General features: G+C 46.2%; 1 protein-coding gene and 1 long non-coding RNA gene across 5 annotated transcripts in view; one reads left to right on the forward strand and one right to left on the reverse strand.

Annotated features, from left to right (window-relative positions):
- Positions 1-18,786, reverse strand: part of HSD17B7 (hydroxysteroid 17-beta dehydrogenase 7) — a 158,896-nt gene extending 140,110 nt beyond the window's left edge. Inside the window, exons 1-10 of one of the 4 annotated variants that reach the window (XM_079981600.1) lie at positions 18,671-18,786; positions 15,104-15,307; positions 14,381-14,473; positions 11,572-11,703; positions 9,774-9,888; positions 7,039-7,233; positions 5,537-5,641; positions 4,561-4,617; positions 3,208-3,306; positions 1,820-2,270 (exon numbers count right to left, since the gene is read on the reverse strand). In XM_079981600.1, coding sequence (XP_079837726.1) covers positions 2,169-2,270; positions 3,208-3,306; positions 4,561-4,617; positions 5,537-5,641; positions 7,039-7,233; positions 9,774-9,888; positions 11,572-11,703; positions 14,381-14,473; positions 15,104-15,307; positions 18,671-18,705 — 1,137 coding nt within the window. In that variant the 5' untranslated portion in view covers positions 18,706-18,786 and the 3' untranslated portion in view covers positions 1,820-2,168. Of the gene's footprint in view, positions 1-1,819; positions 2,271-3,137; positions 3,307-4,560; positions 4,618-5,536; positions 5,642-7,038; positions 7,234-9,773; positions 9,889-11,571; positions 11,704-14,380; positions 14,474-15,103; positions 15,308-18,670 lie in introns of those variants that run through there. The other 3 variants (XM_079981598.1, XM_079981601.1, XM_079981599.1) reach the window with 3 other exon arrangements.
- LOC307218903 lies at positions 11,710-14,542 on the forward strand. Its single transcript, XR_013840098.1, has 2 exons — positions 11,710-12,584; positions 14,331-14,542. It is a non-coding gene; the product is annotated as an uncharacterized lncRNA (long non-coding RNA).
- Positions 18,787-19,448: the final 662 nt, after the last annotated feature.

A 19,448-nucleotide genomic window follows, 5' to 3' on the forward strand; every position in this document is an offset into this window, starting at 1 on the left:
AAAATGCAGTGTGTCCCTCAAAGGTAGCTCTTAACCCTACAGCTTTCCTTTTTTCTCCCAGCTTCCCACCCTGGGAGATCTTCCCCTCCCTGCGTCCTTCACTCAGTGTCCATCACCTTCATGTGAGTGTCATCCTTGCAGCCCAATGACGACCCGGAGCAGAGGACACCCAAAGGAAAAGGGGGGGAGGGAAATGGAAAATTAAAGGGGGGGGGTTGAAATAAAAATAAAAAGGACTTCTGATTTTCCATTTGTCAGTTACAGGCAGCAACCATTTTGCATGTGGGTGCTGCCCTCTTCCGGGTCCAAAAGGTCCCACACAACAGCAGTTGTGTTTCAAGTGGAAACACACAAAATGATTGCTGCCTTTACATAAAAGAAATTACTCAAAACATTCACTCTAGGATGACATCCAACTATTCTACTTCCTGTTAAGCAATATTTTCACAATCATCAGACCCAAATGTCTCAAATTTGTTCATTATCTTTTCACACTCAAAATCCAAAAGGGGTTCTCTAATTATTATTATTAATAATAAATGTCAGCAATGGTTTTCCTGTAATCAAACATATCAATTTTACTTCAAATAACTTCAAAAATCATTCCTCTATATTGAACGCAAGTGGAGGAAAGATTCAAATGAATGCAACCGAACACTGGTAAGGGCTCATTATGGAGCCTCCCTAGTGGCAGTGAAGACAGCAAAAAAGGCCTACTTTGCTGCCTCCATGGCATCCTCATCATGTCGTCCGGCAGAACTTTTCCAGACTGGACGGGGCCTTTTACAGGCTGGCCCAGAGGAGGTGGCGGGACCAACAGTAGCTGCTGTGACTTGTTTGCAAAACATTTTGAGGATAAAATTGCTTGCATCCACCAAGACAACACCAATCCCCCAGGTGGGATTGGACAACTCACTGGGGTAGGCGGGGACCTCCAGGTATCCCACCTGAGGGAAGGCAAAGCCTATGCTGATGGGGCCACTCCAGATCCAGGGCTGCACGCGTCCACGCAAAAGGCGCCCCCCGTTTTAAGTGGGGAGCGGTCATTGCAAAACATTTTGAGGATAAAATTGCTTGCATCCACCAAGACAACTGACTCTGCTGTTACAGGAGATGAATCCCATGGGGTGTCCAGAGCACAGTCTACTCCTGCTGTGTTTCTGCAAGGTGGCTGCATCAGGCGCGCTCAGATCATGTCCTGGGATCACAAGGGCAGTTGCGCAGCTGCAACGGGGGGGGGGGGGATACTTCGCCCATGGGAAATCAAACTATTGAGTGAACCCCTTCATGCCAGGTGATGCTACTGATAGAAGGGGAATGCCCAACGTTCATCTAAAGCATTTAAAACTGCTCCCCACTGATGTTTGAATGGCAGAGCAGTACTGTCTGCGTAGGACAGCATTTCTGTTTTCCTACTCCCATGCATCCATCTTTCACTCTGCTTAAAATACAAACTACTTTTGAGTTCTTGGAAAGAAGCTACGGTGGGAGGGGATGTTGACCAATCTTAGGGCTCATCCAGACTTCCGCTTGTCCTGCCACTTTCCCCAGGGAAAGCCCACTCCTTAGCGCTGAATCCCAGCAAAGGTGAACTGGATTTTCCAGATTGGCATCCAAGGTGGGTCACAAAAGGAGCACTTCCACCATGCAAACACATGGAAAGGGTTAAGAAAGGGGTCCCCAAATGCATGTTTGGGTCAAAAGTGGAGACAGGGCACAAACCAGCTCGACTTTGCTCTTTAGTAGGCAATGCCACACAACCTAATGGCAGGACTACCCCTCCTCCCCCCAAATGCCCACTTCTGAAACAAGGACACAGTGACCCTTCATTTCATTTATTATTTGAGAAACATCCTGCTCTGAGGAGTACAAAGGCTTCAGGAAACACGTAACGGGGAAAAGACAAATGCTGCAGTGATGTAAAGACACGGCAACTAAAAGGAGAGCAAAGGCATTATAAAAACCACGCTGGGGTGGGGAGGGACTGAACTGTAAGACTTTTTGGTCTCTTTCAGCACTTCAGCTTCATGACAGCCAAAAGATATATCTCTAGAGAGGTTTGCATTGCAAAAGGCAAAAGGCAGGGTGGGGTGGGGGTGAGGAGCCGAGGTTCTTAACTGTCCCAAGTGGAAGAAACTCATTGCCATGAGGAATGGTGGCTGGCTTTGCTATTTTTTATGCTGTGGGCTGTTGCACCTTGCAAGAAGTTGCTTCTCTAGTTCCAGGAGCTTCTCGTAAAGCTTCTCTGCGGTATCTTCACTGAGATCCATCTGAAAGACACAGCTGTGATCAGGACAGATTCCATAGAACCAGCAGTGTTTTCTTTCCTTTACCACAAGCCCCCCCCACACACACACCCAGAGGAGACCCCAGAGCCATCCCTCCCTTCCATCAGCTAAAGGAACCTAGGAACTGTACACCACAGTTGCTGGCTGTGACCCAACTGCAGAGGTGCGTAGTAGGCGGGCCCAGCTGCTTTCTTGGGGACATGAAGGTGGCAGGAGGCTGGCACTTCTCACTGCAAAGCCGCTGGGTTGCAAAATGGCAGGAGCCATAAAACACACTGCGCATCCATAGCCAGCCTTTGCCTGGTCATTGCAAGTGGGGAGTGTTGATGTGACCACAGCCTGCTTGTGGCCATGCAGTGGGAGACAAGGCTGGCTTGGATGGGTCTTTGATCTAGTCCAGCAAGACACATCTTTCGCAGGTAAGTAACACTTAAAAATAAATGTAAGTTTTAGCCCTTCCTATCTCCAAAGCTCCAGGCGAGTAACATTCATTTCTATGAGGCTTTCTGCAGTGGAACTTTCTGGAAGATTCTGCTGCCTCTTAATGGAACTCAGAATCCACCCCTCCAAGACAGCTGCCTTGCCTCGCCTCATGACGTAGGTCCTCCATGATTTCCCACGGCGTGGCGTGCGCCAAAATCATGAAAGCAGTACAGTGGTCCCTCGGGTTAAGTACTTAATTCTTTCCAGAAGTCTGTTCTTAACCTGAAACTGTTCTTAACCTGAAGCACCACTTTAGCTAATGGGGCCTCCTGCTGCCACTGCACCGCTGGAGCACAATTTCTGTTCTCATCCTGAAGCAAAGTTCTTAACCTGAAGCACTATTTCTGGGTTAGTGGAGTGTGAAACCTGAAGCGTATGTAACCTGAGGTACCACTGTACTTATGACAACACAATGCACACGAAGGGGTCTACTTACCTTGCGGATCTCAACGTAGTTCTTCCCAAAGAATGTGGTGCAGCTGTGAAATTTCACCAGGGGGTCCAGCAACTCGGGCTTCTGCTTGAACAGCCAAACCTAGAAAGGGGATGCAAACAAGTGAGCAGTTCTTTCCTTGCAAGTGCCTTTGACTCAAGACAACCGCTGCCAGTGCTGAAAACCTCTGTGGGGCTGGATTTGGATCTAAAAGGGCTCAAACGAGATAACTCAGGGAGCCAACAGGCACTCTCCCAATGCTCCTCTCTGGACTTGGTGCAGAAGGTAGAATTAAAACCACTGTAATACAGCGCCCCCAATTCCCAGTCCAGGAGGATACCATAGTCAATGGTATCAAATGTCAACAAGAGATCAAGAAGGTAGAACAATGACGCACTCCCCCCCCCCCAAGCAGTCCCCACTCTCTGCAGAGGTCATCCATCAGGGTGATGAAGGCCAACTCAGTTCCATGGCTAGGCCTAAACACAGGTTCAAATGGATCTAAATAATCTGTGTCCTCCAAGAATGCCTGTATCTGCCCCACCACAGCCCTCTCCACCACCTTCCCCCCAAAGGAGGTACTGGCAACTGGCTGAGAGCTGTTCCAATCTGAAGGGTCCAGAGAGGCAACTGCCTGTTTCATCTTGCTGTTCCATTGTCAGATAAGGACTCCACTAGCTTTCTCCTCTGGAAAATTCCCCAGAGCATTCAGGAACACATCGAGTTCCCTCAGTCTGCAAGGGTGAGATATCTGAATGTGTCCACCACTAGTCGTCAGTCCAAACTGAAGCAGATAATGATCTGACCATGACAAGGGAGGGCATGGCACTGCCCCATCCTCATTCCGTCCTTCATATCACTTGGGGCAAAGACTACATCAAGACTTTGCTCTGCCTGGTGTGTTGGAACGATGACCAACCGAGAAAGACCCATGGTAGTCATGAAGTCTTGAGCCAGCAGCCTCTGGGTGGATATTGAAGTCCCCTAGGGCCTGTTGTTATATAGTGAGACAAGCCCTGGACCACTCCCCCCACCCCCACCAAGCGCCATTCACTCAGCCAGCCATCAAGCAACATCCCACACTATGATCGGCACATGCACACTCCTACCGGCAGGCAGGTATCAAACAAACGGATGCAGCAAACGCGCATGCACACACACAGTTGCTGGCTGGGAGTGCAGACCAGAGTTGGCCCTACTCACATCACAGGGTGGGTGAGGGTGGGAGCAGCCAACAGGTTCCCCAGAAGAGGAAAGAAAGTGGCTGTGAACCTCTTGGTACATCGGCTATCGCAAGGCAAACGCGATGGATCAGACAGGCACAATGCACAACATGTCAGTGCCAAAGCATCTTACCAGTGCTTCTGCTCCGTTGTACGGCGTCAGTGTATACGTGTTGGTAAAAAGGCGGAACTGGAGTTGCGGGGAGAGAAAAGCAAGAAGTCAGTTCTCTCTTCTTTCTGCTCCGTGGCACTGAAGCTGGGGAAGCAGCTCCAGGAGGGCAAGGAAAACACCACCATCCTCTGCCCCCAAATAGCAGCCATATCCCTCTCTCATCCCACTAGAACTTGAAGACACCCAGCAAAGCTGAAGGTTGCAAGTTTCAGGGCAGACCCAGCACCAGATAAACGAAGGAGGCTGCTCCCACTAGAGGCAGAGATGGCTACCAATTTGGATGGCTTTAAAAGGGGAGACCAATTCCTGAAGGAGAAGCCACAATGGCCATGTTCTGCATCCACTGTCAGAGGAAGTATGCTTCTGAATGCTGGTTGCTGTCCATCCCAAGTGGGAGAGGGCTCTGGTGCTCAGGTCCCACTATGGGGCTCCCGTGGGCACTTGGGGGGCTCCTCCGGGAACAGGGTGCTGGAGTAGAGGGGCCCTGGCCTGACCTGAGAGGCTCTTCTTATGGTCTGACCCCAAACAAGAAATAGACAAAAAGGGCTTCCTCTATAGTAAAATACAGTGGTACCTCAGGTTAAGTACTTAATTCGTTCCGGAGGTCCGTTCTTAACCTGAAGCTGTTCTTAACCTGAAGCACCACTTTAGCTAATGGGGCCTCCTGCTGCCACCGCGCCACCGCTGCACAATTTCTGTTCTCATCCTGAAGCAAAGTTCTTAACCAAGTACTGTTTCTGGGTTAGCGGAGTCTGTAACCTGAAGCGTCTGTAACCCGAGGTACCACTGTATACTTTAAAGTCTGATGGCGCCATATGCTTGTATTTGTTCCACTGACGACTTCAGCTTTTCTCTCTGCTTACAAGGGAATCTGAATCAGCCTCTAGTTCCTAGAACTGAAGGGTTTGCTGCAGTTTCTGAAGACCATCACACTCACCAGCCACAGAATGGGGAAAAATAACTTCCACACCAAAGGAGGCAAAATCTCAAACGTCATGTTGGTCATCACAACACCTGGACACACAACGCTAGAATACAGGCCCTGTTGAGAGAGTGGGGGGAGAGAGAAAGAGATGGCTCCATGGGGCCACACTGTGACACACACAACTGCTGGCAGACACCCACAGTCACACCGGCAAAGAGGAACTGAGAGAGACTTAAAAGCCTCTGATGTGAGATCGCCAGGCTGATAGCAGATGGACTGATGGACATTGGTTTGGGGATCGAAACCGGGAAAGGGAGGGTGGGGTTTGATGAATCCAAAGGTTGTATAAATATATATATATTTTTATATTTCTTATTTTGTATTTTTGGTATGGTATTAATATAAAATTGGGAAATTCGTGGAAGGGAATCTGGGTCGACCTTGGAAAAAGGGTTTAAGTAGAAGGACTGAGGTAAATAAGTTGAAATCTGTTACTAAAAGGATTTAAGTATAACAATGAAATAAGGTAAAAATTGGGTAAGAACTTGTTGAACTAACATTTGGAATTGGAATACAAGAAGGGGGGGGCGAGGGGAAGTCGTGGGAAATAAGGTATAAGAAAATAAGGACTGAAAGTATACTTGTTTTGTGTGTTTTTTTCTGTATTTTTGTTTATTTGTCTTATTTGAAACCTCACTAAATATTATGTTAAAAAAAAAAAATAACAATGCTTTTACCTTGCATCTCAATGAGTCCAATATGGGGGGGAGAACCAAATGTAATTTGGGAAGGAATTCCATAATTTGGGGGCCACCACTGAGAATGCAGTCTCATTTTGTCACCCACACAGCACAAAAAAGCTAAAATTCTATGTCCTGTATAAATTATGCAAATTAAACTAATTTGCTCAAGATCCCTTAGTCTGCATGACTTATTTTGCTTTCACTATTCACAAGAAGGGGAAATAGAAGAATAGTCAATCTGATAAAAGCCCCCCTTTCTCCACCCTCAAAATTCAAGCATATGACCAGACATTGTCTGTTAACTTGAAAGCTTGTTTTTGCAGCCATGTGGATTAGAAACCTACTTTTAAAAAAGGAAAAGACAGATTCTCAGGAATTCTGTAGCCAGTATCAAATTCTGTGGCTTGTATTGAGTTTGTGCTGAACTCTCAAAACATTTGAGTACATTTGTTCCAGGGATTAAGCAGGGGTTCAGAAAAGTCGCAATACAATGGGAGGAATGAGAGTCACACGACATCAAGTGTTCCACCACCACAAGCGTTTCCGCTTGCCAGACGGAGCGGCCCCCTCACTCTTCTCACCACATTCTGGGGGTCCCCCCCAACCCACACACCTCAGAGCCAATTTGGGAGGCATGAGGTTTGTAGAGGGGGCACACTTTGCCAACTTTCCTGAAAAGAATGCCACCCTCTTTTGCTTTCGGTCGGAAGGGCCAGTGGACACAGATGAGATGAGCAGCATTTTGGAGGGACTGGGATAGGGTGCTCTCACCTGCTTGTTGAACCGGTTGTTCAGAGCCACACTTGTAAGGTCAGTAGCATATTTAGAAGAGCTGTAGGCCTCCTTGCCTTGCCTGTGCTGAAAGTCCTCAAGGCTGAAGTTAGATTTGCAGGCATTGACTGAAGAGGTCCAGACAAGTTTGCTGGGCTTTTCAATGCAGCAGAGCAGAGGCTCCAGGTTCCGGATCTGCAAAAATGAAGAAACCAGACTTTAGCAAGGCTCCAGGTTCCTTCCTCAAGAGGCATACAATCTAGAACAGAGGTTCCCAAACTGTGGTCCACAGACCACTAGTGGTCCACCAGGGTCTTTCAGGTGGCCCACAGTATGCCTGTGGATTTGTGTTTGGAGACAGGACATCCATCGCATTAAATATTTATATTGATGTTTAACTGTTTTAATTGCTTCTTTTATTTCTTATATTGTATTTAAATTTTGGATTTGAAGAAATTTAAATTGTAATACTGTACAATGTGAAATAAATGCAGCAATAAAAATATGGTTAAAATAATTATAAATATTTAATATATTTAATATCAGAATTCAAACTGTAATATAATATATAAAAAACAAAAGGAGCAATAAAAATAAAATTAAAAATTATACAGCACCTAGCATAGTGCACTATAATTACTACAAAGGGCAAAAAATCATTGTCCACTAAGCCCCTCTGCATGGAGGGAAATGTTTGGTAACCCCCAATACAGATCCTTCCTCACAAGTTCTACTTGCAAGAAGTATGTTCTGCATTTTCATCTGTGAAAGAAAAAAAGATTATAAATCAGAATGAGTCTAGCACAGACTCAATAGCTATCCCCCTCCTATTGGCATTTTAATTTTTTTTAATCAATATAATTTTCAGAATACAGTGTTACCTCCGGTTACGAACTTAATTCGTTCCAGAGGTCCAGTCTTAAGCTGAAACTGTTCTTAACATGAGGCGCGCTTTCGCTAATGGGGCCTCCCGCTGCTGCCACGCAACTTCTGCTTGCATCCCGGGGCAAAGTTCGCAACTAGGGACATCTACTTCTGGGTTAGCGGAGCTCGTTACCCGAAGCATTCTCAAGGAGGACGGTACGTAACCCGAGGTTCCACTGTATACATTCTAAAACAAAGCTGACCCATACTCAACAGAACCAACAGGATTTCCCCAAAGATCCCTAAAATACTTTCCAAATGTATTTACTTTCCTGTCCATACAACATGACTTATAACGGTATACACTGGAAAAACATATTCTTCTTAAGTGAGCCACAAGTCAACATAAACCTTTGGAACGGGCCTTTGGTTTCCGATTTCACAGCACGGGCATGAAATTGTAACACGGCACTTTGCATCTTCACTCGCCCGGCAGCGTCGCCACTGTCCTTGGACAAGAGGTTTTGCCCTTCTTGACAGTTAAGGTTCCACCTGCTTTGCAAGTAAAACCTAACCATCACGATTGTGTTGCCCCAACTCACCCCTGCCTCTCCTGCCACCAGGCACACATTACAATTATGCACTGCAATAAGAGCCCACAGACACAGAATCTGACACAGGTAGGACCAGTTAGTGTGCTCACTACCCTGCTGATTGCAAGATGCCACAAACTTTGATTATCCATTCTGCAAAAGTAAAGAGGAGTCAAATACATTAGCTCCATGCAGTGGACACGAAAGGAAATGACAGGATAAAATTATGGAGATAAAGCTATTATAAAAGGTAAAGGTAAAGGTATCCCTGCCCATACGGGCCAGTCTTGACAGACTCTGGGGTTGTGCGCCCATCTCACTTAAGAGGCCAGGGGCCAGCGCTGTCCGGAGACACTTCCGGGTCACGTGGCCAGCGTGACATCGCTGCTCTGGCCAGAGCCAGAGCCGCACACGGAAACGCCGTTTACCTTCCCGCTGGTAAGCGGTCCCTATTTATCTACTTGCACCCGGAGGTGCTTTCGAACTGCTAGGTTGGCAGGCGCTGGGACCGAGCAGCGGGAGCGCACCCCGCCGCTGGGATTCGAACCGCCGACCTTTCGATCGGCAAGTCCTAGGCGCTGAGGCTTTAACCCACAGCGCCACCTGCGTCCCTTAAAGCTATTATACTGGCACTGAATAAAGCTATTATACTGGCACTCTATTGTTAATATTTTTTTGCCCTGTGTAGCCAAATTGCAGCTTACAAGATTGCCTCTAAACATTGTTTGCTGGAAGTTCACTGAAAGGACCAGCAGTGAGTTCAGTCCTGAAGTCAATGAGGCAGAAATTTTGGTCATCTTTTCTGTCAGCTACCACCCGTTGTGAAATTGGCAGATCACATCCAGAAAGTCAAACCAGAGGCTGCTGGTGCAGAATTAAGCCCTCATGCTAAAAAAGCAACCACACCAAAACAAATCTACTGAGACTTCTTCAGTTTTTGAGAATTAGCACACTCAATTTAATATTCTGAGACCAGCAACAGCCACCAAAGATGAGAGCTAGAGATATTACACTACAGTGACTGACAAAGGACTGGCAAACTTACCTATACAAATAGGCATCCTTATTCTTATCTGTGGAAGACTCAGCGGATATACCAATGTATTAACTAAAGAGGTGAGAGCTTGTTCACAACCATCTTTAAGTCTGGAATGTAGGGCAACGTTCCACAATACATAGATCACCTAGAATAATGTCTTGCAATACAGGTACGAACACCCAGATAACATCTGCACAACACCAGGATGTGTGACACAAACTAGGTAAAAGCTTCCCTACCAGAACAAAATGTCCGAAGAGATTTGTTTCAAAGACCTCCTGAAGGTTGTCTGCAGTGACCCTGTCCTCTTGGCTCATCAGCCCCTCTGCCGTAGTCAGCATCTGGTATGCCCTCCTGAAAACAGGGGAAGAGGTTAGAGCATAGAAGAGAGGACTGCTGCCCTTAAGAGAAACCGCCAACCAATATTATGGTCCTTGCAACTAAATGTGAGTGTGAGTGGAGATGGCTTATGCCAGCAAAAAGGAAGCAATCTTTGGGAAATGAGAGAAACTGTAGCTGGTTTTTATTTGGAACGTTGTTAAACTGTGATCCAAGGACTACCACTAATCCCAGTCCCCATGATTACAATGAAAGGAACAGAAGAACAAGTAAAATAAATATAAGAGCCAGAATGTTATTGGATGTTTTAATTACATGCTGAAGAGGCGGTTGGTTTTTTAAATGCTAAACTGAAAAGTCTTTATGTTAGTTGCCCGGTTGGCCACTGGTGGAAACAGGATGTTGGATGAGATGAACTCTTGGCCAGATCCAGCTGTGCCCTTGTGTTCTTTTCAGCACTGCAAGCAGTTGCAGGAAATTTCTATGAACCCCCTAGCTGTGTGCACAGCTTTCCTCTGGATCACACCCACAAAGGACAAATATAATAGTTGTGTTTGAATTTGAGAGATTCTTCAAGCAGCCTCCCAGGTTGCGGCTGTTAAGAAGCAAACCAAAATGGCATCCTGCAGTTCAGCCAAGAGCTGCTACTCTAGAACAAAGATTTCAGAAACAGTGGCCACATTCACATGGATTGTTGAACAAGCTATGATGAGTCTCAGAGGAAAGAAATCACAGCTTGGCTTGCTCAATTTTGTGTATTTCTCCCTCCTGTCTGTTATCCCAAAACCATCACATTGCTCCTGTAACTGGCATTGCTTCCCCATCACCAGCTTCCTTACAATTGGACAGTTGCGCAATCAAAGTGAGAAATTTTCACAGATTTTCAACTGCTCTCCACATGCCCCAAGCCAAACCAGCTGCCCAGCACAGACACACACCGTGCTGCCTTAAGATCAGAAATTCAGAATCCATTAAGTGACAGGGGAGACTTTTGCCCTGCAGGTCTCCTGACAACATCCCCATTAGTTTGGGTTTTTTTGGTTTTTTAAAAAAGTATTTTGCTGGCTGAAGTGATATAATTTGTGGGTAAGTGTAATGATCAGGATAGCCAACTTTAAAAAGTTGTTGTGTTTTCAACACAACAGTCCTGTATAGACAGCAAAGTAGCAAAGCAGGTCAAACCTCTTTCAATTTTATTGCCATTGGCATCACAACCTGAGGCGAGAGACCTACTTCTGGAAAAGGAACACCAAGAGCTGCTTAACCTATGAGGTGCCTGATACTTCAGGATTCTTGTGGTAGAAAGCCAGGTGTGTGTCTGGAAATAATTAGCAATGGGTCAGAGGAAAAGTGGAGTTGTCCACTTCTATGACAGGAACAAAGCTAGCAGAAAGTATATTGCAGTTGGCAGGAAACCTAAAACAGAAGGCAGATTTGATGTTATTTTTGATTGGCAGAATGCACAGCAGTGTGAGGTAGCAGGGATCCATCCTGTTGCCAGAGAGAGCCAACGGCTACAGCTACCTTAGATAAGTAACAATACCTGGTTGTTGATTCCTCGGCAGTATAACCTACCTTGGAGGCTCATCATCAGAACACACAAGATGAAGATAGCAAACAACTTTATGCAAATAAGGACTGCTACATAAAACCAAGACAGAAATGTAGTTCCTGTGTCACAAAGGAAGTAGCACATACTGGGCAAAAGAGGACTTTGCTTCATTTTGTTCCACTTGAGGATGTTCCATCACTGAAGCTAGACAGGTTTGGGGCTGGTCAGTATTTGGATGGGAGACTGCATGGGAAACCCATGTGTCTTGCTTTGAACTCCTTAGAGGAAGAGCAGGATACAAGTGTAAATAGAACAGGCAGTTGTTAGGTTACAGGTTAGATATTTTAAGCCGTTTCAGGATTCTTCTCTGGGAACACTAGCTCAATGCATTTCAGTAGTCTAACAAGGAGATCACACTCGGTTTGACAAAATGCAGATTACAGAAAATACACGTCAATGGTGTTCTCACAGTTCGAATTTGTGTGCGTCTTCCCCACTTCTAAAAAGGATGAACTCAAAAATTGGGAAAAAAGAAAAAGGAATGAGTGCAGGCACAGAAAGGAAAACAGGTAAATATTAAGACATTGCAGCTTGGATAACTGAGAAAGCACACAGGATAACTTGCCGCCCAGAGCTCCTGAGCCTTTGACAGTTGTGTATAAGGAGGAATTTTGGCAGATGCAGCTTATCATGTCAAAGGGGTGAACAAGGGGCTGCACCTGCTGAAATGCCTTCTTCTATTCAGTAATTAAAGAGAGACTGGAACCTTCCCTTCGCTTGCATCTGAGGGCACAATCTGTGGCTCACAAGAACTTGATAGAATCCAGAAATTAGGAAACAAACAAGAAACTCTCTAGTCTACATGGTTCAGAGATGCATTTGAAAATGTGGGAGGTCTCAGTCAAGGCATCAAGTACCAATGCCCAAACGAAAGTATTCCCAACTCTCATATGTTTAGGTTCATACATCAAGACATTTCTCAAGGCCCAGCCCATGTTTTTGATGCAAACGTTTTAATTTTTATTCTCACAGTCCTTTTTTGAACTTACCCTTCTAGTAAGCTCACAGACTAAAAAGATGGAGGCTGGGAAAAGAACACGATAGAACAGAGCAGAAACACAATGGGGGAAAAGAACGAGGAGGTAAAGGTTGAAAGCAGGTAAGTCTCAGCCACTATTTCAATATATAATTCTATTTCAAAATAAAGTCAAATGAAAGTGCCTGTCTTTTGGGTGCCAGGGCCATCCAAAGGACAGAACAAGGAACAGTGTGAGGCAACAGAGATGAAGAGACAGAAGCAGCACTCTTAGGTTTGGCAGACAAGATGAGGCCAACAGAATGGTGAGAATTTGGAAGGACAAAGGTCAAAGAACAAGAGACGAGAGATGAAGGCAAGATCTTGAAAGCAAGCAGCAAGAGTTTACGGCAAATGGGACACGGAAAAGGGAGACAGCGAAAAGGAGAGAGGAAATAGGATCCTCAACTTATTCCAGATACAGATATTGTAACAGGACTGCTAGACAGTCTTCCTGTGTTTCCAACTACACTGACAAGGGCAAGTGAACTGCAAACGTCACACATGTTTCAGGGTAGGTTTGTTGCTGTCTTACTGGTCTAGCCACCTGTTCAACATAAAAGCACTGTTCCTGTCACACAGAGGTAGGTAAGTATGAGTGTGTGTAGCTGGATTCAGTCAATTTGTTTCATGGGGGGGGGGGGGAGGACTAACAAATACTAGCACTACTACTTAGTGCAGACCCATAGATATTAATGGGACATAAGTCAGTCAGGTAACTAAAGTTTCATTGAGTTCCATGGGATGAATTCTACTACGCAGGTGCACTATGGGAGACACACAATGAATCTCACTAGTCCTCTGCCAAAAAGAGAAGGTTCTTTTGGGGGGGGGCTGGAGAACCCGCAGGAAATGCTTACACTAACAAGACCACTGGAAGGGCACAATGCTGAATTCCTCCCTGTGAGTCAAAGTATGACTGGACACAGGATCCAACCCATATATTTTGCATTTAGGCAGATCCCAACTCGAGTCCCCGTCCCTCTGCAGCCTCCTCTGTGCATGTTTAAGTGGGCTCAGGCAGACTGACACCAATTGTGTCTTAATGGTGTCATTCCCCCTCCTTTTTCACATTAGTTCATTCTCTCTCTCTCTCTCCCTGAACAGAATATAAAACTTCACACATCTGACAAAGTGGATGCAAATCCTTGAAAGAGAGATTGTTAGACTTTACACGTCACAAGAGTCTGTTGTTTTTGCAGCAGCAGGCTGACAAGGCAACCCTTCTGAACACACACACACATATAAGCGAACATAAATACCAGTGTGAACTCACTATGCAATTTTATTATTAAATATTAGTTTACACACCACTTATATGCCAAAACGGCTTCCGATACACTTGGCTTCTAATATGTTTCACATTAGGAACATTGGAAGTGGAGGTCTTGAGGTGGAAGGTGGGGGATCACCACCTTGAAAGGTAGAATCAGAAAGAATTGGGCTTTGTTTGGTTATATTCCTTGTTTACTCCTCAGTGCTGTCGCATAATCAAATGTACCTCTGCAGTAGTGAAGGGTAACAAGCAACTAAACAAACAGATACACTCTGAGGAAGCTTCACTTTTTCTAGCCTCTAATAAGAGCCTATTAATTTTCTTCCTGTATTATACGCAGGAAAGGAATTGCAATGCTAAGAGGGTAGGCTTGAGTCAGATTTCGCTCACTGACAAATTGCAGCATTCTGTCTCAGAAGAGAAATGTTCACATTCCATAACTTTAGGTTTGTAACATGTGGGGTGGAGGCCGGATAAAGAGTGAGGTCAAGGCTTTGTTTCCCTGGACAACCCTGCCTAAGTAACTCCGTGTCCGCCCCCTCCTATCCACAAAGCCAGGCAGAAAATGAAGACGAGCGACGGAACAGTTAGATATCTAACATACCTGGAGAAGATGCCACGTATAAATGCCCATAAACTGATACGTGGATTTACCATGATCCCAGCATTCAAAAAGAGATAATCCAAACGATGAAATCTACACCAAAACAAAAAAGGTGGTTATTGAAAGGATGGGAAAGCAGCATTAAATAGCAATTAAACAGAACTGGAGTACCCCAGAATTTAAAATATATTTATTTTTTAATAGGATTCATACACCAATCATCCCAAACCTCTAAGTAGTTTATATAAACGTTAGTAATTTCTCCTCCTAATGTCTGGTCCAACACCAAATCTTTCTGGGGAAGCACACTAGGGGTGAATTCTCATAATCAAGAGGTCAAGCTTGCCCTAAACTGTTTTAGGCCGCAGGCTGGAATGCTCTTCTATTTGGGGGAGGAGGGGCAGAAACCGCCCTACATACAGAAAGCTAGTATGCCAGGGGATTATGATGAAACATTTCCCCTGAGATACTTACTTTCTACCAGCAAGGAGTTTTTTCATAGAGTACAGTAGAACATTTCAGCATATAATGAAGACTTGATTCTGCCAGTTGTGCAAACCACTTCTCTTGGCCATCACACATCACGCAATCACATCTCAGAACAGGTCCAGTTCAAGTAAGAAAAGCAAGTCCTGGAAAGGTGATGAGTTCAGGAAGCAGCTCCCTGGAGGACAGCCACAGCACAGGCAGCCTAACCAAACCATTCCCGTTCCTCCCACATACCTTGCCTTGATCTCTTCCGCTGCGCGTAAGACAGAGTCCATCTTGCTAACATCTATTTGAACTATGCTGACATCTGCACTGGGGAAGCAGGACAACAGGTGGTTGCGGGTGGCGTTTGCCTTCTCCAGGTTCCTGCAGGCCAAACACACGTGGAGGCTGGCATCTTCCTGGAGGAGACGCTCACACAGCGCAGATCCAATTCCACTGCAACAGTAAGAGAACAGGATCAGGGCCAGCCACAGAGCGTCCAGCATCACAACTCCATACAATTGAAGGCTTCTCCCGGTCTCAGGGAGCCCTTCCTTTGACGACCAAAAGAGCAACACCTCCCAGATAGGTTAAGTGCAACATGCCCAGCCTGCCATGTGGCCCAATATGATGCTACTTTCCGAGATCCAAACTGAAAACACTCCCTTCGAAACAAAACCAAGAACTGTGCAGTTTCAAGGGTCTCTCCTCTTCCTTCTGGGTATTTTGCACAGCCCTACATGAAATAACGTGCCTTTACAATTAGTGAGCAGGACATTTGAGAAGTCTCTGACGATTGCCCTTCTTGGCTTATTAAAACTAGCAGGGAGGAGAGGTCCATCTGAGTCTAGAAGGTTGCAAATCCCTCCGTGAAAGAAGGAGAGTAGGATTGTGACAATGACACGTGTCTGAACCCACATTTGAATTCACCATTCAAATGCACTCATACACACATTGCCAACAATTGTGACCGCATTTGCTATGAATATGTGTTAATCCTTAATTTGATGCCAACAAGCAGTTTTCACAGAGAGGGAATAAAGTTTACATGAAACGAACATGGCAGAATATATAAATTCTGCTTCAGACATCAAAATTACAATTTAAGCAGGCAGCAAATCCTGCCCTACACAGACACCATGATCTAAAGAGTGAAAGAATGCCTAACTAGTCTCAAAAGCCTACAGAAAGTAAGTGTGACAATCTGCCACAGAAACCATGGAATGGCTATATAAACTCAGTTCATAAGTATGTAAAGCTATCTGGAGATCCGCTAGGAAGACACAAGTTTGCCCTGATGGAGCCCCAGTTGGAAATGCCTCAAGCAAGAACAAGGGCTTGACCCCAAGACTGTGATTTCAAACCTGAGAGGAAGGCATAGGACATAGAACCAAGGACTGAAGGAGGACGACAGTTCACTCATGCAAGGGCGAAACTAGCCTTTTTTAAAAAAAAAAAACCAACCTGGGGCAAATATTAAAATAAAAATCCTGCTAGCACTGCACTTAAGAAGATATCAACTAGGAATCAGTTATCTAGGTAGGTAAGGGAAACCTGGAAAGCTTTCAAATGGAGGTACACAACTACGAAAGCCATGCATTCAAAGGACACTTGGAAAGCTTTGCAGAGGCCAAAAGGGAGCCCTTGATCTTGATTATGCATCCCTCTGAGCAGGAACTCACAGTTTCATGATACACAGGTTCAGTGATCTGAAAAGCAGCTGTACTGAACTTTCAGAGATGAACCATTTTGGGGGTAGTTTTCCAGGAGAAGGAAAATGTCCATAGGAATAGTATGCAAAATTTTCTCAGGGCAATATATTGGTCTAGCTGATACAAACCCAGAATTATAATAAAGTAACCGCTTGCTTCAATGTGAAGAAAGGAACGGAGGCAGTGGCTGAACTGAAGAGCAGAAGGCAGCAGAGCAGACTGGCCTGGAGGGGACTGCAAATCAAGGCTGCAGTAGCTTGGCTAGAGGCAAGTCAAGTGCTACACTTGGAGGACTACTTCTTACTCTAATCATTCACCACCCATACAGCTAACTGTGGCTCATCTTGAATGAGCAGCATCCTGGTGCATGCTGCTGAAGTGCACCCCCCCCTTCTTATCCCCAGCCAGGAAGAAATAAACCAGAGCTTTGGCTTGGCATTTTGTGTTAACCAGCAGCAAACTGAGAACAATTCAGTTTCCGTTCAAGCTTTCTTTGGAGCAGTGGTTCCCAGCATTTTTTGGCCATGCACCCACCTAAGCATCTCTAAAATCCAGACACCCCCCTTTATTCTAAACTAAAAACCCCAGAACACTTTTACATATGCTCACAGTGCAGGCGCTTCAGCCCCTTCACTAGCAGATGCCCCACTGAATTCAATGGGGCTCAAACTCTCAGCGAAGTGAAATTGGGACTCTAGTTTTAGGCTGCAATCCTGTACACACTTACCGTATTTTTTGCTCTATAAGACGCACCAGACTATAAGACGCACCTAGTTTTGGGAGGAGGAAAACAAGTAAAAAAAAATACTGAATCCCAGAAGCCAGAACAGCAACAGGGATTGCTGTGCAGCGAAAGCAGCAATCCCTCTTGCTGTTCTGGCTTCTGTGATAGCTGCGCAGCCTGCATTCGCTCCATAAGACGCACACACATTTCCCTTACTTTTTAGGAGGGAAAAAGTTAGTCTTATAGAGCAAAAAATACGGTACCTGAAAGTACACCCCACTGAACTCAATGAAGCTTATTCCTTTTGAGTGGCTCTGTACAGGATTGCACCCTTGGTTGTTGTTTTCCCATACCTTTGCTATCTCTACAATACCTTTTGAGGTGGGATAACCAGCACTGCACATGGCATTCCAAAAATGGCCACACCATGGATTTACAAATATTGGCTGTTGTGTTTTCAATAATGTACAGAGGTTAGATTCAAGACTTCAAGACAAAACAAAAAAGTTCTCTAAGAAGCAAGATATAAAGCACATTACAATAATGTTAAAATCCAGTGATAAACTTTGATTCCAGACACTATTAGTGCCTCTCAATGTTTATCAAATCTACAAAGCAGAGCTACCAGTTCCCGGGGAAAGAGTGAGCTTGGAGGGGGCTTCGAAATGGGCTGCAGCCTGGCCCAGAAATGGAAACAAGAACAAGTACCAACATTGGAGGAGTGGAGAATGAAGCTGATGGACTATGCAGAACTTGATAAACTGACAGGGAAGATCAGATATCTATGAGATCAAAAGTTTATCGAGGACTGGGGAAAGCTAGTGGAGTATTGGGAATGTATAAGAGATAATGAAATAACGTTAGTGGCATTTAAAGAAGCTCTGTAAAAACCTAAGAAATACTGTAAGAAAGAAAAACAGGTGTGGAAGGATATGTTAAAAGGCAATAGCAAATTTAGGAAATGTGTAATTAAAAAGTTTAATTTGGATGATTGTCAGAGAGGCTGAAGGAAGTCCAAAAACGAGAAAATTTGTTAAAGTTGTAATGTGGTGCCATATGTATTTTTCTTGATGAAAATTAATAAAAAATATTATTTAAAAAAACAAAAACGAAATGGGCTGCAGCCACAGGCAGCCTCTGGCCCCGAGGAGCTCAGTCAGGAGAGCACCAGACGCTTGACCCCAGAGCTGCAGGTTCGAGCCCCGCGTGGGGAAGGATTCCTGCAGGGCAAGGGCTGGATGACCCCTGGTGGTCCCTTCCGTCTGACAGCTCTGCAGTTCTCCCGCGCCCGCCCCGTCCCAGCACCGGGCTCCGCCGAGCTCCCTGCCAAGCGGCCGCGCCTTCATTCTCCGAGCCGCTCCCGGGCCGCCCCGCCCTCCTTACCTGCTGGCGCCGGTGACAACGGCCACCTTCTGCATGGCGAGCGGCGGCGGCGGCGGCGGCGGCTGGAGGCTGGAGGCGAGCGCCGCGGGACCAGCCGCCAGAAGCCGGGCTTGGCCCCGCCCGGCCCCGCCCCCCGCCCCGCCCCGGCCCCAAACCCCGCCCCTTCCTCAGCCCCCCGCCTCCCCGGCCCAATCAGAGGGCTCGCTCACGGCCGAGCGGCCAAGTGGCGTGACGGTAGCCCGATGGCGGGGCAGGCGGCAAAGGGAGGCCGGGCAGGGGCTGGGAGAGGGCGGCAGGCCTGTCCATCACCGCCACTCGGGCTCCTCATTGGTTGGCTGGGGCGTAAGGAAGTCGGGGGCTTGAGGCGGGGCCCCAGTCAGTGCCAAAGAGGCGCGGAGGGAGCCGGGCCAGTTGGGGCTCCCCGCCCGCCCCCCCCCCGCCCGGGGGCCCCAGCAGAGCCCGAGGGGCCCGAGAGAAGAAGGGCTCCCCGGAAAACGCGGCTGCCCTATTTCCAAAAGTGACATTCTTCTTCTTTGGGGCCAAAGGTCTCGAACTTTTCTTCGTTTCGCGAAGGCATTTGGCTCATTAAACGAACTATGGCCTTTTGAGGGGTTACAGACAGGTAGCCGCGTTGGTCTGCCACACTCAAAACAAAAGAAAGAAATTCCTTCCAGGAGCACCTTAAAGACCAACCAAGTCAGTTCTTGGTATGAGCTTTCGTGTGCATGCAGACTTTTGAGCGGTGTGTGACGGGGGATTGTTTTTGTTTGTTACCACG

The sequence above is a fragment of the Podarcis cretensis genome (assembly GCF_951804945.1).
Source record: "Podarcis cretensis genome assembly, chromosome: 6".
Classification (NCBI taxonomy): domain Eukaryota; kingdom Metazoa; phylum Chordata; class Lepidosauria; order Squamata; family Lacertidae; genus Podarcis; species Podarcis cretensis.